Genomic DNA, 26,856 nt, shown 5'->3' with positions numbered 1-26,856 from the left:
TCGCTTACCCTCAATCTCAGGGACACCCATGCAAGTTCCCTGTTTTCTCCTGCTGCCAATCAGATCAGAGGTTCATTAAGCTGGGTCTGACTGTGGCATCTAAGTCATGTGTCCGTACCCTGGCAACAAGCAGTGCTGGGAAATGTAATTTCTTGGCTTCTGCACCAGGGAGACCAAATGCAAAGCATGGCCAACCATCTCCACATGGAGAGAGCACTGCCAAAAATTCAGGTAGACGTGAATGAGAGATGTCCACCATCGGTGAATCACAAAATCTTCACTCAAGACTAAGCTCTGTTGATTACATTATCAATGTACTCAGTTTTTCACTGAGTAGTAAGTGCTGACTGCCACAGTAGTAGTAGTAGTAGTAGTAGTAGTAGTAGTAATAATAATAATAATTAATAATAATAAATTAGGAACCAAAGAACTGCGGATGCTCAGTTTAGAATGTTCCCTGTGAAAAACGAGTATTTGAGAATCTGCACTCGTGTCTTCAGGAATGGGTCAGCTCTTAACCTGCCTTTTGGCAAGGTCACACATGTTAGAAAGTTATTTTCTCGCAATAAAAGTATAATTGATCATTGGAACTCACTAGAGTAGGTCTCTGTTCAAGAGATTTATTTATAGTGTCAGATCTAAAGATAACTGATGGCCTAATGAAATGCTTCTTTTCTAATTCCACTGGTCTTCAAATTACTTCTGGACGAATCAGGCCCAGCAAGGAATCTTTCCATGGGCCGTGTTTGGGCACCACCCTCAGTAGGAAAGCCTGGTATGCCGGTGCCATTAGAATCTTCTATTTTCTTTGATGTCAGAGTTCTCTGTGCATATGAATTTGCAGAAGCAGACTGACAGGCATCAATCATTCTCGTACCTTCCAAAGCAGCTTTGGGGAACAAACCACTGTGTGCGGTTTCTGGTAGGAGGCTCTATGTGACTCCTTTCAGTAGTAATGGGGAATTTGCCTGCTATTATCAGCTTTCTTTCTAACAGGTTCTCTTCTTTGTTACCAAACATTATTGTTTTAGGTAGCAATAAAACAGATAATGAACAAGTCTTCATTAAAGTGAATCTTCTATAAAGACAAAATCCCTCTGGCAAAACAGCAATCAGATATTTAAAAAAAAACAATGGAAACGTCAAACCAGTGTTTCATGGCCTATAAAACAGACTCCTACTCTTTAACATGGTTGGCTTAACCCAAAAATTATTATATTTTGTTTTGGCCAGTCTAATAATATACGGTTATATTTAAGAATAATAATTCTGTTCACTTACATATATACATACACACACACACACATATATGTGTTGCATTTGGATATATATCATGTATTATGTATATGAATGTATTATATATTTTAATTATTCTATATATTTAAATATTATTTGTATCGTAATTATATTATATACATCTATAAAATAGTTTCCAAATAACTTAAAAACACATTATCTTATTTAATTCTAATAACACATTTACTGAACCAAAGCATAATGTAGGCTGAATGCAGACTACAAATAATAATGACAATTTAGCTATTCTTATACTACATTAGCTAAAAAGTTGGCTTCAATCATTTGCTATCATTAAATATTTTGATTTTACTTAGGCAACTATGACAGGCACTAAGACGTGTTTCTCATTTTGAGATCTCTACTAAATATAGCTCTACTGAAAATAGTAGTGGTTAGTCCACATCTGAAAATGCATTATGAAAGTAAGCAGGAAAATGACTCATAAAATGGTAAACATTTGATGCAGCCAAAAACTATTTTAAAAGACTGATAATAGCATACAACAAATTAGAGAATAAGCATCTATCTCCACTACCTCTTACTCATTCTGGAGTAATTAATTAAATTTGGATCCCAACTAAATATTCCATACAGATTTTCTATCGTTTTACATTGACAGACGTGCTTTGGCCATGCCTATTTTTCAGTGTGCCACAATGCTGAGGGCTTAGTTTGTAGAGAAGTTTAATGCATTTGTCCAACTACAGGTGTAAACTCCAGCAGTTTTAGTGTTTAAGGCCTTGGGTTGGCTTTCATTAAAGACGAGATCTATAAACTCTAATTATGGATAGGATTCAAATAATTTTCTTTTTATTTATTATTATTATTTTTTAAAGATTTTATTTATTTATTCATGAGACACAGAGAGAGATTGAGAGGCAGAGACACAGGCAGAGGGAGAAGGAGGCTCCCTCTGCAGGGAGCTGGATGTGGGACTCGATCCCGTGATCCTGGAATCATGCCCTGAGCCCAAGGCAGACACTCAACCACTGAGCCACACAGGCGTCGTGGATTCAAATGATTTTCCATGAAATTCTTAGAAAATTCAATTCAAGAAAATCAGGAGCTATGACTAACTATGATAGGGTATCAGCGAACTTCTCATGTTGGTGTTGGTGAGCTTTAGCTGTTAAGAAAGCTAGGACCCTTGCAACAAGTCTGACTTGAGGGAGACGTGTGTAGGGTATCATCCTCAGAAATTTGATTCCATGGGGCCCAGAGAACTATATTTAAACAAATATCTCAGATGATTCTTTTGTAACCAATTTGTGAAGTGACATTTGGGAACCATTGTTCTAGAATATCTTGGCTCTGATATTTTACATTGGAGGTGCAAGATTATCTGGTTTAGCATTTGGAGTGAATCTGTAATATATTTTAATGGAGAATTAAAATAGCATTTAACTACATTACAAGTAGTTACTATTTAAAACCCAGAGATGATGAAAGAGATAAATAGAGTTTATAATAAAATAGCAAGCTTGCATATCATAATTGTGTCAGCTGTATCAAGTCACAGATACAAAATTAGGCCTTTTTCTTTTCTGAATCTACAGATCATGACAATAATCATGAGTGTTATCACCGCTCGTGTTAGGTTATTCTTTCAAACAATACTTAGTATGACTTGTGTCAAAGATATTATCTGCCCAATTAATTTTGTTTATTGTATTGTCCTTCTCAACCTTGGTCACAATAAAGTAGCTAACTCATATCCCAAGTTTCTGTGAATTCTAGACTGTACAAACTGCAATGTCAAATTTTACAGATGAGAATCATTGATTTGGATGAAAAAATGACTCATTAGAGTCCATTTGGTACGTGATTGTCCCAGTGGCTGAGAGCTTAGATACAAAGATTGAGTTGAAGAGAAGTGCATGGATGAAATGAAAAAGTTTAGTCCTAGAGTGAAAAAAAAATAATAACCATAATAGTATCATATAGCATTTATTGAGCACTAGAATATAAATTTAGGATACATAGAAATCTCTACATCCTTAAATATACGAAAATATAGGATATAAAACTTTATTACAAATGCTTTTCATGCAGTATCTCATTTGTTCCTCATAATACCCCTGTTTTGAACTGAATGATGTCTCCCCCTCAAAACTTATATGTTAAAGCCCTAACAGCCAATGGACTGTATTTGAAGATATGACCTATAGGGAGGGAGATAATAAAAATTAAGGGAGGTCATAAGGGGGAGGCCTTAATCTGGTAGGAACAGTGTCCTTACAAGGAGGGGAAGAGACATGATCTATCTCTTTCTCTCTTTCTGCACACAGGGAAAGGCCGTGGGAAGACATAGCAAGAAGGCAGCCATCTACATGCCAGGACGAGAGGCCTCCCCAGAAACTAACCTTGACCGTACATTGATCTTGGACTTAAAGCCTCCAGCACTGTGAGAAAATAGATTTCTACTGTTTGGGCCACCTGGTCTATACCCACATCATATTTTGCGATGGCAGCCCTAGAGGACTACTACAGCCCCTATTGGGTAATAGTGTTAACAGCTCCATTTTACGAGTAAATATCTAGGAAAGAGGCCCAGGGAATGTATAATAACCTGCCTAAGGTCAAAAAGCAGACAGAAAAATTTTCAGCAGACTGGCTGGCTACAAGATCAGTCAAAGTAAGTTAGAAAAGATTTGAAAAGAAGTACCATAAGCAAGAATATTTATTATTATTTTAAAATTGGAATATAATTGACATTCAATATCCTATTAGTTTCAGGTGTACATCATAGTGATTAGATATTTTTATGCATAACAAAATGATCCCTATGATAAATCTAGCTACCATCTGTCACCACACAAAATCATTACATTATTGACTATATTTCCTATGCTGTGTGTTATATCCCCGTGACTTACGTATTTCATAAATGGAAATTTATGCCTCTCAATCCCTTTCACCTCTTTTGCCTACCCCCTCAATCTCTCCCCTGCTCCGGTAACCAACAGTTTCCTGTGTCTATAAGTCTGTTTCTGTTTTGTTTGCTTATCGTTATGTTTTTCAGATTTCACATAAAAGTGAAATCTTACCATATTTGTCTTTCTCTGTCTAACTTTTGTAACTTAGCATAATACCCTCTAGTCCATCCTCATCACAAATGGCAAGATTTCATTGTTTTGTATTGAATACTTTATGGCTGAGTAATATTCTATTCTCTCTCTCTCTTTATGTGTATATATATATATATATATATATATATACACACACACATATGTATATCCATATCTCTATATATCTCACATCTTTTAAAAAAGATTTTATTTATTTATTTGACAGAGAGAGAGAGCACAAGCAGGGGGAGCAGCAGGCAGAGAGAGAGGGAGAAGCAGGCTTCCTGTGGAGCAGGGAGCCCAATGTGAGGCTCGATCCCAGGACCCCGAGATCATGATCTGAACTGAAGTCAGACACTTAACCAACTGAGCCCCCCAGGAGCCCCTCTATCCATCTTCTTTATGATTTCATCCACTGAATGCATTTATGTTGCTTCTGCATCTTGACTACTGTAAATAATGCTGAAATAAACATAGGAGTGCACACTCTGAATTGGCATTTTTGTTTTCTTTGGATAAGTACCCAGAACTCAAATTGCTAGATTGTATGGTAGTTACATTTTGATAAGCAAGAATATTTAAACCCTAGAAATATAGTTTGCAACAACCCGGTGAGATTCCTCATACAGTCATTGCACTGCTGGAGTAGAAATCCAGCTTGAGAAAAGCAACCTTGTAGGGAATGTCACATGGCTCAGAAGAGGCAGGAATGGGCTTTTTATCAGTTCTGTGAGGCTAGATGACCTTGGCAGCCAATTCAGGAAGCATTTTCTAGCTTGACCTAGGGAAACAAGGGAATAGCTAGAAGACAAAATTTGAGACAACCGCAAAAGCCTGATGTCTTTGCTGAGACAAAAATGAGGATAAAGACCACATCCTATTGTATTTTAAAAAGCCAAATTTCTTAACATGGGCTGTATTTGTAGCATGCTCTTGGAATTTTTTATCCAAACCAGGACATTTCTGAAAGTGAAAGGAAATAGCATTACATTTTTTCTAGTAGAACACGGTAAACCAGACAGCCCTGGGCAAACATGGATACAGCTCTGCAATGAGGGCCTGTGTAACCTAACTCCTGCCCTGTCTTATGTTGTTTCCTCCCTTCATTTATCATAGTGACTTTCTTTCCATCCTGTGCACACATCCACAGCCACACTGATTCTTGCTCAGAGACTCCACACACATACACACACTTTGATCCTGTCTTACCGAGCCCTTCTCTCATTGCCTGGTTGGTTAACTAATCATCCTCGTAGTGGTCACTGTTGATCAGCCACTCAGCAACCCTTCCTCCTTCCTAAGCACTCCTTGATGTCATCCAGCCCTCCTCGTGAAACCTCTGCAACTCGGGAAGTCTCAACCACATCCTCAGTTCGGGGAAGAGCCCTGGCTGGAATTGGTCAATGAGTGCATGGCATGCTTCTGTCTCGCCGATGACTTAGAGAGCATTTGCTGGGAGCTGCAGGAGGCAGCAAACACACTCAGGAGTGGTTTGAACAACACAAAAATGTGCTTTTCCTCACTTGAAAGAAGTGAGAGGAGAGATGGTCAAGGGCAGGTACGGCCATGGATGTCAAGCACTCAGGATGCATATTGCTTTGTCATCTTCAACATGTGGCTGCAGATGCTCAGGAAGGAAGAAGGGGACAAGGAAAGGCATCAATCCCTGCCTGTACGAATATATCCCAGAAATTGCATAAATTACTTTCATTTTCATTCCATCGCTAACACCTAGTCACAAGGCCATATGTAGTTATAAGGAAACATGAGAAATGTAATCTTTATTCCTGGTGGCTGTGTGCCCTGCTAAAAATTGAGGATGAGCGATGTTGGTGGAAAACGAGCAGTCTTTCTACCAAGGTAGCTCAATTAGCCCGAAGGGAAGAACTTAGTCTATAAGCTTATTTCTCTTTCCCTCTCATGCTAGATGTGAACAAAATACAAGTAATCCCAATTGCAACCATCGTTAAGTGCGAGAAAAATAAACTTTTATTGTTTGAGACATGACGTTAAAAAGACCCAGGCTTAAAAAGGACATAGGTGCTTTGGACAGCAGAGCAGAAAGAGGAACCCAAGCACCTGAGGACACAGATGGGCCACCGAATCCATCCACCATGAGGCTGTACCTCACAGGCCCTACGTGTTCAGAGGAGAGATGTTATTATGTAAACCACTTTGGTTCCGCTTTTTTCTTACAGTTGGAAGCATCTTGAAAGAATTCCCGACTGACCTTCTCAAGCGCCTCATCTCTTTTACCATCTACTCAGCAACCTCTTTGCTTTCACAGCACTTACTACAATTTTGAATCATTTATTTGTTGTGTAAAGTCTATCCCCGCCTCTAGGCTATAAGCCATGAGCTTTGGGACTAGAAGTGTCTTGTGCATTATCACGTATCTAGGAAATGAAATGAAATGGCTATCACAGTGCTAGGCCCACAGCAGGCTTGTGAATAAACGGATCATTAAAGGGCCTCACTCGTTCACAGAGATCACTCCCCCTGCCCCCCCACAACGAGATCCCTTCTAAAGGTAGAGCCAGAGCCTTATGAAGAGTTGCAGAAGGACACCGTGGGAAATCAGCTTCTCCTTTATTCTTGGGTTTTTGTCACAAACTATTTAGTATTTCAGCTACATCCGACATCTGTTTTATAGCTTTGGCATGACCTCACGTTTGAATACAGCGAGCCACTTGGAGCTACAGCCTGGTCTGGAGAAGGAGGATGGCAGACCTGAGAGTGCCAGCTTCCTGGGCTGTGCGGTGGCTCTCAGGAGCCCTGAGTGCCTAAATGAGACCAGAGAGGGGGTTCTAATCATCTCTGCTGTCACATTGCGATGGAAGCAGTGCCTTCCCAGGCCCCAGAGAGCTGGGTGTCCTCTCTGCAGGTGGCAGTGCTGTTCACATTTAGCTTTTAGAAACGTGGCTTTCCTCCTAGGATTGTGAATCTGGATGAGTGTTCTATTTTCTACTCCCCCCCCCCCCACCCTACTCTCCCCAACCATTTATCACTCTTCTACTTCAGGTAATAGCCAATAAATTAAACAATCTACTTAATAGGTTTATATTTATAGGTGATCTCTGAAGCAATTTACAGTCCTCTCTGAAATGTAGGCCTAGTGTCTTCTTTCTGTCTCTGACACTCACTGTTTCTACATATCACCTCTGGCGTTAATTGCTAATCGGTGTTTAACTCAATGCTCTGTTCTATCTCAATGTGATTATTACATAAAAGCTTGGGGAAAGGGCCACCTGGGTGGTTCAGTAGTTGAGCATCTGCCTTCGGCTCAGGTTGTGATCCCAGGATCCTGGGATCAAGTCCCGCATCAGGCTCCCCATGGAAGTCTTCTCCCTCTGCCTACGTCTCTGCCTCTCTCTGTGTGTCTCTCATGAATAAATACATCTTAAAAAAAAAATCTTGGGGACAAAGTATAACCATGCCACTGGAAACAAGTATTCTTTACTTTAAAATGAGTGTTTAGATAAAACTGTCTTTTAGCAGTGCCAATACGGATAGCTATCTTTTATTGAGTACCTATGTGATTCAGGTATTATGATAGGTGGTTTATATAATGCAAGCAGCAAGATGTGTTTAATAAATGGGAAAAGATCTGTACCACAGGCTTCTCTATATTCTACAGAATGAACAGTTAGAGTAACTGAATAATAGGAAATTATTTGAATTTGAAAGTTTTCAAAAGTACCTTTTGCATTAAGACAGTACTTGCCACACGATTATAGTCACTTACATATTATATTTGCAAATACATTGAAGTTTCAAATATTTGGTAAAGTCCACAGAATAACTGAGTTAAAAACAACTCATTTTTCACTTGCATGACTTATTTTTTAGGTTTGTGATTATCCTCGGATAAAAAAGTGCTGAGATTTTATTGATTTACCTCACATAGTCATGGATATTTTGTAAAACAGAATGTCAAAATAGGCTTTTAATGTCAGTCCTCCCTCTCCCCATATCTTCTCCCTCTGGTCTCTGTTTCCAAGCTTCATATGGCAATGACACATGACCACCCACGTCCCTCCCTATAACCTACAGATTCAGTTCTGCAGCTGTTCAGTCAATCCTGACCATCGTAAGAAATATTATCAGCAGTATCAACACCCCTGTGCTCTGGAGTGCAGCATAGTTAATCATAGATCCCTAACTGGGATCCAGAACTCAGCTGCGATAGCTTTCTTAGTGACCTTCTGAGCCATGTGTATCCTCAAATCATATGATTCCCTTCCCATTCTCATCCCCATCTTAGATAGGCTTAAGAATCTACCACTACCTCTAAGTTTAGCCTGATTATCCAATTTAGTACCTGGGAGTCTTGCCCTGAATACCCATGAACGTTCTATAGCCTGCGTGGACACATCTTGTTCAATTACCACTTACCTGCCCAATGCCTGTGTGCTACCTCTATTATAAGTTCCCCAACATGGGGTTCTTCTCTTACAATCAGAAACTCAAGTCTAATAGGTGCCTGTAATGTGTTAAGATTATGCGGCCAGAAAACCCAACTTCAGAGAAAATATTTACCAAGAATTACCCCTGAAAGAATTAATGTAGACAGTCAAATTATGGTCCTAGATATCCGTCATCTATATATTTTATTCCAGCAAGTCTCCTCAAACTTTTAAATAACTTTTAAAAGATGTTACACACATAATAATTCTTCCATTAAAAACATAAATTTGGGGCTTATAATTCTAGAAGAATTTTACTTTAAGCCGTTGAACTAAAGAGAAGTGCAAGCGTCATGTACGTCCTTGTCTGCATCCACATCTATATCCAAAGACTCAATGAAGACGGAAAGTCTTCAAGAAACATAGTTTGCAGATTGGCTAAAGTTTTGCTTTTTCTTTATCTTGTTTGGGAGAAGAAGGAAGACACGACGTAGTCACTACTTTCTTCCAGGGATCTCTGTGTCAAGAATCACTCAGTGTCAGGAATCCTTTGGGATCTTTCCCAGGAAAGCTGTCAAAAACATTACCAACTGCTAACTCTGGTAACTTAGAGTGAACCATGTCTTAAGCATATGAGCAAGGCAAATGCAGAAAAGCACCCTAAGAATTCATGTGTAGCTTACATCTCATAGGCTGATTGCTGCGTGCATCACCACCATCCTGGGAACACCCTTGGGTTACCAAGGCTTGCCAGTCTATGTGATAAAATCAGGGTACATGGCAAGATTATTTTTTCAGCGTCTTTTAACAGATCATAGGCCAGGTCACAAGGCCTTTGCTTCCCCATCTGCTCCAGAATACCCTACACTTGCCACTAACTCCTGCAATATGACACACGATTAAACCACAGAAGCAGACTGTGCTTCAAGAATTTCAACTTTAGTAGTACATTCACATCATTTGAATGGCACTTCTTACTTCCTTCTAGGATAAGGATTCACAGAAATGTAATAATGCAAAAAATTTAAACATACATATTCCAGCATCCAGGAGCTAAAATCATTACGTTCCTTTGAAACATTTTCTTTTCCCTTCAGAGTAGACCTTTCAAAGTAAGGATACAAAGAATTCAGATATTTTCTTATTCCTTTCTTGTAAGTTAGCAAGATAGACTAATGGAGTTGCATATGGTGCTTAACTTTTCAGGTATTCTTAGTCAAAAAAAAATTCTCAGAAAAAAATAATTTTTCATATTATTCAGAGTTTTCTAACCTTCTCTGTTATATATCGATTTTAAATTCTCCTCAGCTTACACATATAAATAAGGAGCATGAAAGTAGCAATAAATCCACACAAAGAATATACTTGACTGAGTTAATGGATTTTGCTTGATTTGTTCCCCTTATGGGGAGGCCAGAGGAGCTGATGAAGACACTGAATGGCTCAATGATTAAAACAAGTAGTGAAAACACCCTCCCATCCTGTGCTGTGGACATGTGTAAAAGCAGAAAACTGTGAAGATCAAGATTAAACAGGTAACTCAAAATCAAGAACCCAAAGAAATGCGCCTGCATGAGTTAACAGCACAAACAGGGCCTGCCTCACGCATTGGAAACAGAGAGGAGAAGGTGTCTGAAGACCAGGCCAACCAAATAAATGCAAAGTGTGGTGAGTCAAAATGCGTAAGCAGTAGAGCATCTTGAACAAGACGCTGAACACACTCATAAGACTTAGGATAAAGAAAAAATTACTACTCCTGCTCCTCCTTCCCTTACAGAATACAATGGGCTAAGTTTTCTTAGATTTTGGTAGAAATCCTTAAGGACATTTTTATATTAAGATTTATGAAGTGGGAGACAGTCCTTGTGATGTTGGAATGAATTAGGGGCAGATGGGGCTAGGCACGGAAAGATAAGGGAAAAGCCCAGAATCGGGTTCCCATAAATCTGTGGGCTTGCATAAATCCCAAGGACACCGAATGGTCCAGAGTCAGGCTCCTACGTATCCCAAGGACACAGAGCTAAGACAGTAAAAACAGAAAAAAATAAATAGATCAGGCTCCCTGGCTCCAAAGTGTTAGGGAGTATCCCCCCTTTGATGGCTACCAGACAATCCCAGAGATTAACCAGACCCCCACAACAGCCATATGTCAATCACTTGGGACAGCACAAAGACATCTCAGGGCCTTGGGCTCCCTGGTTAGGTTCCCAATAAAAGGCCAGCCCAAAAGCCCTCGGGGGGCAACCCTGTTGGGACCCCTCTCACTTCTGAGAGTTTTCTCTGTATCTCTGCTTAATGAATTTCTATCACTTTACTCACTCTCCTGTGTCTAGGAGATTCATTCTTCGACTCCATGAGACAAGAACCAAGCTCTCCAGTATCACTTGTGTTGGGGCGTCCAAGACCCCCTCGGGTTTGGAGATTTGCTACCTGAGGACTCACGTGACCTAGGATAGAGTCATACCCACAGCCAAGGCTTATTGCAGTAAAAGGATTACAAAGTGAAATCCGTAAAGAGAAAACGCACATGGGAAGAAATCTGGATGAAACCAGGCAGAAACTTCAAAGACTCCTCTCCCAGTGGAGTCACAGAGGTTGTGCTGAATTCGACTCCGTGCCAAGGGTTTTCACTTGGGAAGGGTCATGTAGACCCCCTCTGGCATTCCAAACGTCCAGAAGGAAAGCAGGTGTTTGGCATAAGCCACATTGTTTCAACAAACAGTTTAGGTGCGGTGAGTCACTTTTGTCATTTAGGAAAAGTTTTATATCAGGACAGGGACTGTTTACCAGCCAATTTCCTCAGGGCTTGAGGAGACAGTGGCTATGAGCACGGTGCTGTGGTGTTGGCCTTGTGTGATGGTGGCGCTCACCTTGGGCTGCTTCATCACCACCACCTTCAAAGACGGGATGGCAGCCAAAGGCCAATGGTGCAAGCAGGTACTTCTAAGGATAGACGTCTCCGGCCTGTTTTATTAACCCTTCTACACAGTTCCCATAACTATGTCTCCCCCCCCCTTTTATTTCCGTTCCAGATGCAGCTGGCTTTGCTTGCCTGTGGGTATTTAGAAGCTTTTCGATAATAAAGATTACTCAAATGAGTTTTAAAGAATGTAATAAACCTCACCAGGCATGGTCTGAATTTTTGGATCTTACATATTCTAGAACTTCAGTGGCCTGAATATATTGTAACAGGGTAATTCCCCAAAGCCAACCTTGAGGTTGTTTAGCTGGGACTAGCATGCCGGGGAGGTACGTGGGTTCTCCAGTGACCAGATGTTCACCAGGCTACGTGAGAGATACCGTTTCAACAGAGCATTTCTGAGTGAATCGGAGGAGGCCAGAAAGAAAATAAAGTTGATTAGGTTCTTCAACTGAGAAAATGCCGAAGGATCCGGATGCCCCGGGGGGCTCAGGGCAGGATCCTGGGGTGCAGGGATGGAGTCCCACATCCGGTTCCCTGTGTGGGGCCTGCTTCTCCCTCTGCTTATGTCTCTGCCTCTCTCTGTGTGTCTCATAAATAAATAAAATCTTTAATAAAAAAAATGCTGAAGGCTTTCTAGCAGCCTCTCACTTTCCTAAGAGCTTAGAGTCTAGGCGATGTGAGCAAGAAGTTGGGTATTAACTGCCTAAACTATTCAAAGAATCCCAGTAAATTCGGAGATCTTTGTCTAGGGAACATGGCAGGGCTTCTTCATCTTCTTTTTCCTTGGGAGGGTGAGGTATATAGATCTCAGAAACCAATGGTTTTGGTGTAATTTCTGATACCCCCTCAAGGGTGCTCAATAAACTAGTCTGGTGTGTCATGAGGGGCATGCACCAGTCACCAAGGGAGCTAACTTGTCATGCAGGCAAATAGTCAAGTGCACACAGGTGGACCAAAGACAGTGGACGGAATGGCCAGATTCAAAAAGCGGCTCTGAGACAAGAGGGCCTGGGGATGAAGAACCTGAATGCAAAGCTCAGATGCAGGGCCATTTTGTCTGGTTGGCTCACTAATTTAAAATTTTTATATAGGGACGCCTGGGTGGCTCAGTGGTTGGGCCCCTGCCTTTTCCTCAGGTTGTGATCCTGGATTCCCGGGATCGAGTCCCCTGTCAGGCTCCCTGCATGGAGCCTGCTTCTCCCTCTGCCTGTGTCTCTGCCTCTCTCTCTCTGTGTCTGTGTCTTTCATGAATAAATAAATAAATCTTTTAAAAATAAACAAATAAAATGCTTATATATTGTGCTGTACAGCAAGTCCACCAGTCGTTATCTCCTTTGATGCTAAGGACCCAGTGAAGTCCTTCTTCTAGTTATGGGAGATACCACTTTGCAGTTTAATATCGCATTTAAAATGCAAATATTTTAAACCGGGAGCATCCGTTTTAAAACAGGTTTAGCTGCAGTCGGAAGGCAAAGCATCACTAGGAACCGGACTAGGGCTGGACGCGGAGAGAGCAAAGGCAGCCTGCATTTGGTGGACCTGGGAGGCCCCTTCTCCCTGTCCCCCACCCTGCAAACAACTGTTGTAACTTTGGTCGCATTTGCCAAAGGGGGGTGGGAGGTGGGAAGAGTCTTGTGAAGTGCAGCTTCCAAACGTGCGAGGGAGCTGGCCCGGCCGCAGGCTGTCAGGGCAGATCGACGCCCCGCAGGTGAGGCGCGGCCGCCGGGGCGGGCGGGGGAGCCCGGGGCCGCGAGGCGGGAACCAGGGGAACCAGGGCAGGGGGCGGGGCTCCCAGGGGGCGTGGCCTCCGCGGAGAAGCCCCGCCCCCGCTCGCCGCTGATTGGCGGCGGCGGCCGGCCGCGAGGTGGGTGTGTCCGGGCGGCGGGTGCGCGCGCGCTCGCCCGCGTCGCCGGACCGGAAGGGGGCGGGGCCGCGGCGGCGCGCGCTCCCGGGACCGCGGGGCGCAGGCGGCAGGAGCGCGGGGAGCGCGGGGAGCGCAGGGGCGCGGGGAGCCGGGCCGCGGCCGAGCGGGGTCCCGGTGTGCGTGCGCGGCGGGCGGGCGGGCGGGCGGCGCGGGCCACTGGCGCCATGAACACGGTGCTGTCGCGGGCGAACTCGCTGTTCGCCTTCTCGCTGAGCGTGATGGCGGCGCTCACGTTCGGCTGCTTCATCACCACCGCCTTCAAGGACCGGAGCGTCCCGGTGCGGCTGCACGTCTCGCGGATCATGCTGTGAGCGCGGCGGGCCGGGGGGGCGGGGGCCGGGGAGCCGGGGAGCCGGGAGGCCGGGCCGCGGGGGAGCGGGGAGCGCGGGGGAGCGGGGCTGGGCGCGGGGCTGGGCGCGGGGCTGGGCGCGGGCGCGGGCTGGGCGCGGGGCGGTCCTCGGCGCGGCTCCCCGCCGCCCCCGCCCGCCGAGTTCCCGGGCTTGCTCTTAAATTTTAATTCTGAGTAAGTCAGGCCGGTGCCTCCGCTTCCTTCCTGTGCCTCACTTCCCCCGCCCGCGCGCGGCCAATGAGGGAGCAACACAACAGCCGAGCCGCCGCCGCCGCCGCCGCCGCCCTTCCTCCCCCGCCGGGCCCGGGCCGCCTCCCGCCCTCCCGCCGCCCTCCCGAGCCCGCCTCCTTCCCGCCGGGGCCGCCCTCCCTCCGTCCCTCCTCCCTCCCTCCCTCCCTCCCTCCGTCCGTCCGTCCGTCGGTCCGTCCCGGGGCCCTGCCGCCGTCCCCCCCCCGCGGTCCCCCCGCGGTCCCGTCCTTCCCGGGGGGCGCCTGCCTTCCGCGGCCCAGGTTGGGGCCCGGGGGGAGCCGGGAGCGGGAGCCTGGGGGGCCTCGCACTGCCCCCGCCGCCGCCGCCGCGCACCTGCCGAAATGCCGGAGCCGGGACCTCAGAAGGACGCGGCCCTGCGGTGGATGCCCCGGCCTTTCGCCCCCGATAGTTGCCCTCTGGCACTTTATTCTTCCATATGTGCCGCCCCCCCCCCCCCGCCTCACATCCCCACGTCCTCACTGTCCATCCTCACGTCCCCACTGTGCATCCTCACGTCCTCACTGTCCATCCTCACCTCCCCACACCCTCACGTCCCCACTGTCCATCCTCATGTCCCCACTGTCTATCCTCACGCCCCCACTGTGCATCCTCACGTCCCCACTGTCCATCCTCACCTCCTCACACCCTCATGTCCCCACTGTCCATCCTCACATCCCCAGTGTCCATCCTCACGTCCCCACTGTGCACCCTCACCTCCCCACACCCTCACGTCCTCACTGTCCATCCTCACCTCCCCACTGTCCATCCTCACCTCCCTACTGTGCATCCTCACGTCTCCACTGTGCATCCTCATGTCCCCACTGTCCATCCTCACATCCCCACTGTCCATCCTCACCTCCCCACACCCTCACGTCCCCACATCCTCGCTGTCCATCTTGCACCGAGTTCCCGCTCGCGCTTCCACCTTAGTTGCCTTCACTACTTTGCCCGACGGGCCGGTCCTCTGACACTGAGGTCTCCCCCCTCCCTCCCCCCTTTATTCCCTCTTGCTGCTTGTTAGGTGGTACTGTTTTCTTTCTTTTTCTTTTTCTTTTTTTTTTTTTTAAGACTTAAATAGACTCAGGAACTGTTAGCTGTTGTTAATCTAGAGCAAGTTTCTTATCGCCCTGGGCCTGAATTTCCTTTTGTCTGACATACAAATAACACCCGGGGCACATAGGCTTGCGGTGGCAACTATTTGGATAATGATGAAAAATACATTGCTGGGCCTGACCCGACACCCACGGTGAGGACTCCATGAACAGCGGTGGTCATCATCCGCTCGGACCACCCTCCCCACAGCCAGTGTTCACCCCCCCCCCCGCCCCCCCACGTTCTTGCTAGGGATTCTCTTTTGAGGTAGGTGCATATAGCCAAAGGCCTAATTTTATATCGGATTACAAATTTTATCCTCAACATTTTCCGGATTTCTACTTGTTTCGTCGTGGGATTCCCGTTCCACCTGTGTATCCACCTAGATCCGGTCTTGAAGGAATCCTGTGAATTGTGTGTGCTGCTATGGTTGAGGGTCCTAAAACTTTTATCTCTGTTTTTAGAAAAAATGTAGAAGACTTCACTGGACCTAGAGAAAGAAGCGATCTGGGATTCATCACGTTTGATATAACAGCTGATATCCTTTAAGGAAATATTTTATTGCTTTCTCTGTAGTCCTATAATTATAATACACATTGTTGGGTGATTTGGGGCCAAGCCAGTGAGTCCCACTATCCCCTGAATCAGCCCAACTTTAGAAGTTTCCGTACCTGCCTTTCCATTAGTCTTAATACCTCCTCCTTCACACCTTGAGAAAATTTACCTATGGATTCTCCAGTTCTTATTTTGTAAACTGACTTTTTTTTTTTTTTTTTTTTTTTAAAGATTTTATTTATTTATTCATGATAGTCACAGAGAGAGAGAGAGGCAGAGACACAGGCAGAGGGAGAAGCAGGCTCCATGCACTGGGAGCCCGACGTGGGATTCGATCCCGGGTCTCCAGGATCGCGCCCTGGGCCAAAGGCAGGCGCTAAACCGCTGCGCCACCCAGGGATCCCCTGTAAACTGACTTTAAATTTTTCACAGAAACATTAAATAGATTGAAATCTCTGAGAGAGTTCTTTCTGAATCTATATTTCAGAAAGAAAAAATAAGATCTGGTCATTTGGATTATAGAAAGAATGTTACCGGTGCTCAGCCTACCGAGATGAAGTATTTCACATAGAGTCCCAAGAAATACATCCATATTTTATGATAGCAGAGAGAAACATGCTAAAAAAGTGAATTGGCATCTGTTAAGGTTTAGAAGGTCATTCATTATCAGAATGATTATTGTTAAACCGTATTAGCTTTTCCCCATTATGGTTTTTTAATAAGTACTTTTCATAATAAGAGAGAAATCTTACATTTGAAAGCGTTGCACTTTAAATTGGGGATGGTTTAGTATTTTAATCTCAAGTTTTCACCTTTTGATATAACTGTCCATTTGGCCAGTTTAATCTTCTTTTAGGGTCTTAGATTAAGATCTCCACGGTGTTGTTCCACTTCCAGTCTGATCACATCCACCTTTTAAAGATTAAAATTGAATTAAAATTGGCCATGAGAATTGCACTGTCTGGACTTTTGTAAACCGACTGTCAGAACAGTTGAAGCAGATAACGAACCCGGGGAATTTACCTGATAAGGCTCTTTGCTGCCATGGAATTACTTTAACTTGATTTTTTAGAAGTAAGGTATTGGGTTTAGAAGTAGACTAGAAATTAATTCTCTAGGCAGTTTTTTTAGGACATAGCATATATTGCCAGAAGAGTCCTATGGGAAACTTGGTATGTCTGCTTTTAAGTCTGCATGTCGTTTTAAAACCATCTACTCCAGTAAGAGGGAGTTTGGATCTCTTACGAAGGTAGTAATTTTATCTGGTGGATTTTAGTGAAATTTCCTGACATCTCAACTACTGTGTTCATATATTCTCAATCTCATCATTCGTAGTTTAGTAGGATTTTCCTAATGCTGCTGCTGAAACTTGAAATTGTGCCTGTTTTTAGAAAGAACTATCCTAGACTTCTCAATTCTACAACAGTAATTCTTAGCAGATACACATATCTAAAAGAAAATAATGAACATGTTGCTATCAGTGCATATAAATGCATATAATAAAATGATGTAGCTATTTACGTGTAATACTTAATACACTTATGTGTAATACTTAATAAAATAAGATAAAATAAAAATACTTAATAAAATATAAATAAAATAAAAATAAAACGCTAACTCTGTTTCTCAGTGCCACTGGTCTTATAAATTAATCCTTGAGAGCTTTTTATTTTATTCCCTCTCTGGTAAGCTGATGAAGTCAAATTGACGTTCAGTGGCATATTCTTACCAAAGCACTTCGTGGACTGAGACATTTTGATTTTTACTGGCATGTGTCCAAAAGCAACCTGAACAATTTATTATACTTGGTTTAATTACGTGAGCTAGTTCATGTTTGCTTACCAGTAAATTTAAATTGTGATGATTGGTTCTATTCTAGAACTTCCATGGAATTGAATGTGTTTGAAAGATTAAATCCTTTTAGACTTAGTCGATGTTACAGAAAGCTAAATTTTGTGTTGCTGTGTTATTTTCTTATTAACCAAACTGTCTCAGCTAATAATGCTTAGAGGCACAGGGGATGATGCTCATGATCTCACTGATATATGTGCACATGTACACACACACACATATATAAACATATATAAACTTAAACATATATATGTTTTTGATTTTGAAATGAGCTGGACTTTATAGTATATCTTCTGTATATTCTTATTGATTTAGTGTTCAGACTGTTTCTGGGCCACCTCGCCTTTTTTTTTTTCTATTAGTATTGCTGTGGATAATTAAGAATAAGATTGGTTTAAAAGTTGTATGCTGCTTTATGATTTATATATTCCTTAATTTGTTTACATCTAGAGAATATATTTGATTGGAATGTTAAGCAGTTGTTTCTTTATTTATCAGCAGAATATTCAACAAAAAATAATGTAAGTATATATAGATGTATTTTAATAGATATTTAAAACCTCATTGTTTATGAAAGAATATGAATAGTATATATTTAAAATGTCTGACCTGAGTAGTTTGGTAAAAATCACAAACTTCCAGAGGGGTGACTACCAAGAAAATATCTCCTTTGGTAGTCTCTGTCTTATTTCTGTTTCTGCAGCTAGTCCTGTGGTCCCTAGAATGAGGTGCATGCAGGGCAGTCCATAAATGTATAAGGAAAACCACTCAGAGCTAGGAAGAGTTGCCACATTTTAAGTTCATTAGCTTTTTTTTCTTGATGTTAAGATGGAGCGGCAGCTTCCAAGCTCCTTACATGCTGTACTGGACACAGAGCTATGTATTTCTCCCTTTAAAATAAAAGGGAAAGAAGTTAAACCTTACTAGTAGTTGTGATAGGGACTGACATTGGCACTCACACCTGGTCCCATAGTCAGGTGGTCAGATGTCCCCTACAACATGCAGATGCTCTGGAGAAGAGGAGGAGTTCTGCAGGCCGGAAGGTTGACCGTACTACATGCACGGTTCATTCATTCACGTTCAGAATTTTGTAAAGTTGTGCAGTATAATCCAGTTAAGGGGGTTTATATTACCTGGTTTTAAATAAACTATTCCTCACAAAATGGAACAGAGGCTTATAAAGATTCCTGCCAAGAAATTACACACTGAAAATCATGCAAATGGTTCAACCACACGTGAGCAACAGGAAAGCAACAGAGCAGATGTGTTTGTTCCTCTTTGGAGCTGTGCACCGTATTAATGGATTAGAAAAAGAGAGCCTAGAAAGATCCAATCAAAGGCTGGCTGAGAAAATTCAACATTGGTCAGGGATACTATTTGAAATGCAAGGGGCACCTGGGTGGCTCAGTGGCTGAGCATCTGCCTTTGCTCAGGCCTTGATCCTGGGGGTCCCGGGATCCAGTCCTGCATCAGGCTCCCCGTAGGGAGTCTGCCTATGTCCCTGCCTCTCTCTGTATCTCGAATAAATAAAATCTTTAAAAACAGGAAAAAGAAATGCAAATTTACATTCCCTACCAGTGATATGTCATCTAATGAAAATACTAAAGTGTACTGTGCACATAATGTGTAAGTAAAATGCATATTTTGGGGGGGTTTGTGCTCAAGATTATTTGTGATTAAAAATCTTTGTGGAGACCATTTCCAATGATAAATCAGAAAGGATATTGTTGAAATATGAGTGTACTAGGAAATGGGGAGCTGGTATTGCTACACAGGTGTAGGACTCTTTAAGCTAAAGTCATCTTTCCACAGCTTTGGAGAAAAGATGACATGATATTTGAGTCAACAAAATCTGTGACCTGTGTTTACAACTCTCATTACCCATGAATATATGTAATCAAAAACTGTAAGAATAACAAATTTTTGAATGTCAATTATTTTAAAATCTGTCTAAATACTTTTATTTTTCTTTAGACGTGAGCTGTTTTGATAGTCTTGCTAAGCCACATATCTAAAATTAGCATCTCTGTCTGTTGAGAAAATATTTTGTTTTGCTTTGGTGTTGTATGGGATTCACCAATTTTGGTACTTAAAAGTAGTCTTTTTTTTTTTTTTAAGATGTTCTTTATTTATTCATGAGAGACACACACACACACACACACACACAGAGGCAGAGACACAGGCAGAAGAAGAAGCAGGCTCCATGCAGGGAGCCTGACGTGGGTCTCCAGGATCATGCATTGGGCTGAAGGCAAGCGCTAAACCGCTGAGCCACCCAAGGGATCCCCAAAAAGTAGTCTTTTTTTAACCGCAAACTAGAGTTTATCAGAAGTTTTGTAATTAAAAGCTACTAAGCTATTAGATTAAAACACTAGTAAAATTATTTATTTGTGATTGAAATTTATCGGTATGGTTTGATTTAGAGCTTTTGTTGCCGATGAGAGTGAGGGTTGAGCTCTTTCTATAGAATCTTGCTAAAACAGAAATCCCCTAAAAGTGTTAACTGAATGATTGTGATAAATGAATTAAAATATGAAGGTGAAATCTATGGAATCAAAATGTGCTTCTGTGTTGTTTTTACCTAAGTCACCCTCCTGTTTGTTATTACTCTGGAGGTAATTTGTAGTTAGAGATATGTCTACTTCTGTATTTTATTTGAACTGTATTCACTTTCAAGGGATGAAAAATTAATCAACTTTATCTTTTGATTGGTTCAATTAGTTAACTGGATTTTAGTACTTCATTTTACCTTTATTTTGAGCATGCTTTTGTGCCAAATATTTGGTTAGGCATAGGATTATTGGGTTAAGTTTTGATCCCTGCCCTTGAGAATCAACAAAATGTTAAAAGGAGCAGATGGAAAAGGCTCTTTGGATGGTAAGAGTAATGACTGTATATGTACATATCATTCTACAAGTCTCAAAATATCCAGATTAATGTGTCACCTTGGCAACAGGCATACCTAAATTATATTTATAATTCTGGTTTAGCCTGGTGTGACTAGTAAGTTAATACAACTTGGAAGTTGACAGATCATTGCTTTGGTGAATGAATAAATGTACATAAAAAATCATTTCACTTTGGCATATCTTTGATTATCTATATTCTTTAGTTTTGATGTTTCTGTTTAATGTTAGAAAGAAGCTTTATGGTGAGGATTTGAACCGTCTTAGAAATAATCTAGTGAATGTAGTCACCACATGCTGAGCAGTTGGCCTCAAAGGCTAATAATCATGGGCGATAGCTTAATAAGAACAGATTTTTGGGATTAATAGTGGTCACAAATGCATTTTCCCTTCATTTTATGTCCCTAATTTTCCAAACAGAACTTGTTTTTTATATGTCAAAATAGTGGCTTAAAAGAATCGACTTCTAGAATGTTCCATAGTAAAACAATGATGTACCTATGATTAACGTAAAGGAAAAAGGTTTAGAAGGTTTCATTTCTGTAGTGAGTCCTTGATAATTTAAAGACCTTGGAACTACGTAAGTATTCTGACCTAATCTGGCGGCAGAGACCTGTATTAACAGTGAGATGGGACAGGAATAGTTGAATAGTTGTCTCAGTTTCCCTGACTCTGTGCAGAGCCCACAGTGAGTTGGAGTGTCAGAAATTTTGTAGGGAAAAGTGATTTAGGAGAATGCTCTCTTCCAGGAATTCTTATCCCTTCTGTTTGTCCCAGGGCCTCAGTCTGGAGCACACAGGGGTCTAAGACCTTGTAGTAAGCATGGAGGGCCCTAAGTAGTGCAGTTGCTTTAACAAAAGCAAGGATTTCCTTTAGGGAAATAATCTTTTGTCCTAGAAAAGTTCAACTTCTTGTATCTATCCGCTTTGTTGTTGTATACGTTAGGATTTTAGCAATTCCCTCAAAAGTTGTATTCATTAGTGTAAGTTAAACTATTTGCCTAGCACTGCTTTTAATTTGAAGTGACAAAGATGCAATTCCTGATGAGTTATCTAATTAATTTTCATTTTAATGTAGGCCCTGAACCAAGTTGTCCTTTGGGACAAGATTGTTCTGCGAGGTGATAATCCAAAGCTGCTGTTGAAAGACATGAAAACAAAATATTTTTTCTTTGACGATGGAAATGGCCTCAAGTGAGCAATTCTTTGTCATCCTTTACATGTAATTAAATGTGCAGGGGAGAGAATGATGTAATGTATTTTTTGTTTTAAAGAAAATGATCAGAGGGTAAAAAGGATATTGAGAGAGAAGATGTACAGATCTGAACTGGAAGATTGGGTAGAAATACACTTTTATAGAAACAGGTCTAAGATGAGCACTCATTTCTCTTGCAGTAAGTGAAATGGCCCAGTCACACTAAGAAGGGCCCACGGCTGCTTCCACTCTGCCGTACGCAGGGGACATGGGCCTGCCCACCTGGAGTAGGACTGCAGTTGGCAAAGGGGCTCTTCTGGAATGTGAGGCGAAGTTGTCATGGAGCCATTTAGGAAATAGCGTGTCCATCTAAGGAGTTGACACTGAGGGTTCCAGCTGTGCTTAACTTCTCTGAACCCCCGTTTCCCTTCATGCCCAGCAAAGGAATTAGAATGAGATTTTAGGTCATTTTGTAGCTCTTAAGCTTTGTGAGTAAACATTGGAAAGGAATTGAGGGGAGAGCCGTTGGAACCAAACTTGTGGTTTCGCAGATGAAAAATGGTGGCCATGAGAGATAGTGATTTGTTCACAGTCTAGGTAATGATAGAATTAGATTTCAAATCATCGCCTTCTGATGAGTAGGTCAGATCTCTTCATATATTCTCTGTGTTTTACTCATTTAAGCTTTTTGGCCGATAACTCTAAGCACTGTAACTCAGTGAGTTTAGATAGGTCATCATGGGGTGCCTGCAGAGATCATGCTGGTTTTCCAGCGTTGTTCCTGGGTTTTAGAAGGTTTGGGAGGACTGGTTTTAGAGTATTTGAACCCCAGTGCTTGAGTTAAAATGTTTTTAAGCAATTAAAAATGTTTCCGCCGAAATCTAATAAAAATGTTTATTATATCTTTTTATAGGGGAAACAGGAACGTCACTTTAACTCTATCTTGGAACGTTGTACCAAATGCTGGAATTCTACCTCTTGTGACAGGATCAGGTCACGTATCTGTCCCATTTCCAGATACATATGAAATAACGAAGAGTTATTAAATTATTCTGAATTTGAAACAACATATTTTTATACTTAATGAATCATATCTTGTTTTTCTCTTTCCTTGCATCTTCATTTGTTTTGTTTTGTTTTGTTTGGTATAAGAACTAATTATCAAAAGGCATATTTGAAGGGAAAGGCTAATGTGCTACGTAAACCTGATTTTACAAACAGAACACACACAGAAGGGTCACCAGAGGGGAGTATTATAAAAATAAGACAACTACATAATAAAGCTTTGTAAAAAAAAAATATATGAGGTATTCCCTGTATGTCCATGATTCTTTATGGAATATAAAGTGAGCATGAAGAGTAGTTAGAACTTTTAGGTGCCTGTGGAGTTCTAAGAGCCGTATTTTATGCCTTGCATTCATCAGATGTGATTCAGAAGTGGACATTCTCTTTTAGGGTTTGTCTCATTACTGGAAAAATTTAAATGACACCTGGTTTATAAAATAGCCAAAAGTGATGGAATTTTATTCCATTTGTCTTAGGAATGCCCCATAATGCTTGTTTTTCTTACAGGGGACTAGCAACTTTCTCCACTTAAAGACTAAATACCTCTTTATATGCTGTAAATCATTCTAACTCATTTTAAAGTCTCGTAAGTCAACCAAATATGTGTGTCTCAGTGCTTTCTCTAAAAATGCTCCTTTGTATTATATCTTTGTGTGAATTTTTAGCATTGCCATTGAAAGTTGAAAATGTTTGCATGGTTTACCTTCTGAGTTATATTTGTTCTCGTGAGCATGCCTTGTGCCACTGAGTGGTAATTATTTAAAATTTTCTGTAGGTCCACATTTTAATAATTACTGGGGTAATAATAGTATTTGTCGGTGCGCTTTTCCACCTACAAGCACTCTCCTATATTTTACTGTGTGTTATCCTCGATAATATAATGAGGTAAGTAGCACAAATGTTAGCTCTTGGCAGATGAAGAAACTGAAACCTGGAAGTTTATTGAATTGCTTTGAGATTGCATAGCTACCAAGAAAGGGAGTTAAAACTTGACTCAGATTAATTCTCTTAAGCCTGTCCTTTCTCCTGTAGCTCAGATTACAGACTAATCAAAATTCACTTAGAGTTTTCATAATTTTTTTTTTATGTTACCCTGGACACCCTCAAGCTGCCAAAAACTTTTGTAGAGATAATATCTCATTTCATTCGCTGCATAAATTTTACATATGTTAAAAGTAGAAGAACCCAAATATATACAGAAATGACTTAGAGATTAAATGCAGAATAATACACGGTTGAATATATGCTCATATTTAAAATGATTTTTTTCTGCAGTAAGCAAATAACCCTCAAGGAAGCAACTACAGATCAATTACCCTTAAAAGCAAGACCAAACACTGTAGTTACACTATCAGCAGTAACCAAAAAGGGCTAATGTTTTCTAAGAGTAGGTTTAAGCTAACAGTTGTTGTATTTACCTCATAGGAAATGCATCACCATTTTATTACGTTGGTTTTAACGGCTTTTGTGTGTGAGAGCATGTGTTCCTGTCAAAGGTCAGAGCTGTCCTATCATGAATACTGGACTGGGTGTGGCTCCCAGCACTTTCATTAAACTGTTCAGGGTCTCAGTTTCTTTATCTGTAAAATGCCAGAGTTGGACTCATTGACTTAAACCACACAAGTCTATAAGTGGTGTCTGTTTGCGAGAGAGATTGAACAGATGAGCCCCTTAGTGGCCTGAAGACAAGATGACCGAAAGACCAACATAACTGTTCGTGCCGACTTGACTTAGTTCCTGTTAGATTTTATACCCAGAAAACTTAACCTTGTACAGTTTGTACAAATATTCCACATGGAAACTTAGTCTCTGTAGATGTCAAAGCTGCAAAATGGGGTATGTTCACTCAGGAGGGCGAGCCCAGTAGACCTGCAGGCCTTGTCAGGTGCAGGTGCTGGCGTAGGAGCGCCTTATACCTCTGTGTGGTGAGTGGGTCTCTCAGTTTGCGAGTGGTGAGTGTTGAAATTTACTTGAGTTATAGTTTATTTGACCAGCCCACCTGCTCTTTTTTTGGAGTTTGGTGAGGAAGAGGAGCAGAAAGGCCCAACCAGCACAATGGTTAAATAATTTTTTGTTTTTACTCAACTATGGGAAACCGCTCAGGACATGAATGCTCCAACAGAGGAAGAAGAAACCTCTGTCTCAGGAACTCCTCTGTGGGTGCGCGCAGCTTTGTTGGTTGACCATGATTCCACCATCTGTGAAAACAGATGACCTTGTGTCCAGTTTGATGAGCGTAGCATCTACCTTAGTGTCAGTGTTTTCAAGAAGTCTCACAAAGTCTCCATATAGACCCCAGGCTTGAGACTTAAACCTAAGTATTACTAGAAATGCCTGAGCCAGAGGATACCGGGGAGGGGGGAACAATTGCAGAATGCTTATCTAAAATACTTAGGGTGAGAAGTGAACTAATTGTAAATGTGCTCACATACTCCTTTTCTGTAGCAGGTTAACCTTAGTGGACAAGCAGCTCTGTTCTGTTTATTTTCCCCCGATTGATGAGATTCGGTTTCTTTGTGCTTAAAGGAAAATAATAGAAAACTTGAGAAAGTTCTTAAGGGTGTAAAGGAAGGTGGGTTATTTCAAATTTCCTTTTTTGGAGTTGTTTTACCGTCCTTGGGTGGGTCTGGCCAGCTTGGTAATAGCGCTGAGGTGGGCTGTATGGTTACAATGGACATTTTTTTTCACTATTCTACGTAAAGCTTAGTGTGACCTAAAGCTTTGGATCTCTGAGGTGTTGGTTATTGGAGGTGCTATTTTATAATACTTTGAATCTGACATGAAATGAGTGTAGAGAGAAAAACCATAAGCTGTGAACTTTGACCGTACACAACACCTGCTCCTTTCAGAAGCTTTTCCTCTTAGAGAGCCTGTGTACATCATGTGTGACTGCCAGCAGTTTAAAGAGATGTTTCAAAAAGTTGTTGCACCTTTTGATGCAACTTGGGAAATTGTTTACTTCACAAATAACAGATTGATTAAAAAAAATTCATGAAAATACTGAAGACATGTTTGAGGATTTTCTTAATTGCAATAAACAGCATTTTTTCTAAAGAAAATGAATTTTGTTTACGAGTAAAAGGATGCATTTTAAAAGACTTTTGGATTTACGCTTTTTATGTGAAGCTGCTGAACTAAAAGAAAATGGATGAAACTAAGTCTAGTAAACTTTTTTCTTTCCTTTTTTTTTTTTTTCCTTTCTGTGGGTGGGGTGGGGGAAGGTTATTTACACCTAAACTATCTCCTCCGGTGTATGCTCCTATACTAGACTGTAAGCTCTTTGAGGGCAGTCTCGTCAGATCTTTGTATCTTCCCCAGCGCCTAGCATAGTGCCTTGCACGCAATAGGCGCCTAATAAATACTGATGACGAATGAAGTCCTTGTCTGTATAATGCGGCCTGACCACAGGGGTTGCTCTGCAGTTTTAACACTCTTCTTCCTTTGTGAGCACTGCCCTTTTCGCTGTTGAGCTCCTGGTGACGGTCTATCCGACTTCTCTCCCCCATAGCCCACTGGGGTTGCTCCATCCTGTCAGGTGCTGCCTCTCTCCCATTCCTGGGAAAACAGTCCCAGCTTTTGGTCATGAGTAGAGCCACGGGATCGTGCCTGGAGGAGAAGATGGATATCTCAAGTGTTCACCTTAACACAAGAACTCCACAATGTAGACTTGACTTAAAAACCTCAAGGAGCATGGTTCGCTCATGAAGAAATGGGTGAGGACACAGCCACGTCCACCTAAGAGTCCCGGGTGCCCAGCCTCTGCAGGTGTGGGCCCCGGCCGGCTGCACTACATCCACAGACTCCTGGGAGTTCCACTTTTCAGCCCAACTCAAGACAACCAAGACAGTAGAAATGTTCCCTCAAGGGTAGAAAATCAGCTGAGTTTAGAGGGTACAGTTTTTTTATTTGACCTGAGTATGTTATCTGGGATGACATAAGAGGTCAGCTGGATTTTGTCTGTTTCCTCCAACTCTG

The 26,856-nt window shown here is 41.9% G+C and overlaps 1 protein-coding gene across 1 annotated transcript; it reads left to right on the top strand.

The window, feature by feature from the left end:
- The first annotated feature begins 13,737 nt into the window (after nt 1-13,737).
- Nucleotides 13,738-26,257, top strand: SPCS3 (signal peptidase complex subunit 3). The gene is made up of 5 exons (XM_049094863.1): nt 13,738-13,927; nt 15,775-15,850; nt 18,163-18,237; nt 21,700-21,815; nt 22,730-26,257. The coding sequence occupies exons 1-5, from the start codon at nt 13,785-13,787 to the stop codon at nt 22,860-22,862; spliced, it is 543 nt and encodes a 180-aa protein (XP_048950820.1). The 5' UTR covers nt 13,738-13,784; the 3' UTR covers nt 22,863-26,257.
- Nucleotides 26,258-26,856: the final 599 nt, after the last annotated feature.

This window comes from Canis lupus, chromosome 16, assembly GCF_003254725.2.
Source record: "Canis lupus dingo isolate Sandy chromosome 16, ASM325472v2, whole genome shotgun sequence".
NCBI lineage: Eukaryota > Metazoa > Chordata > Mammalia > Carnivora > Canidae > Canis > Canis lupus.
The sequence above is the reverse complement of the archived record's forward strand: the minus strand, read 5'-3'. Positions and strand labels throughout refer to the sequence as shown.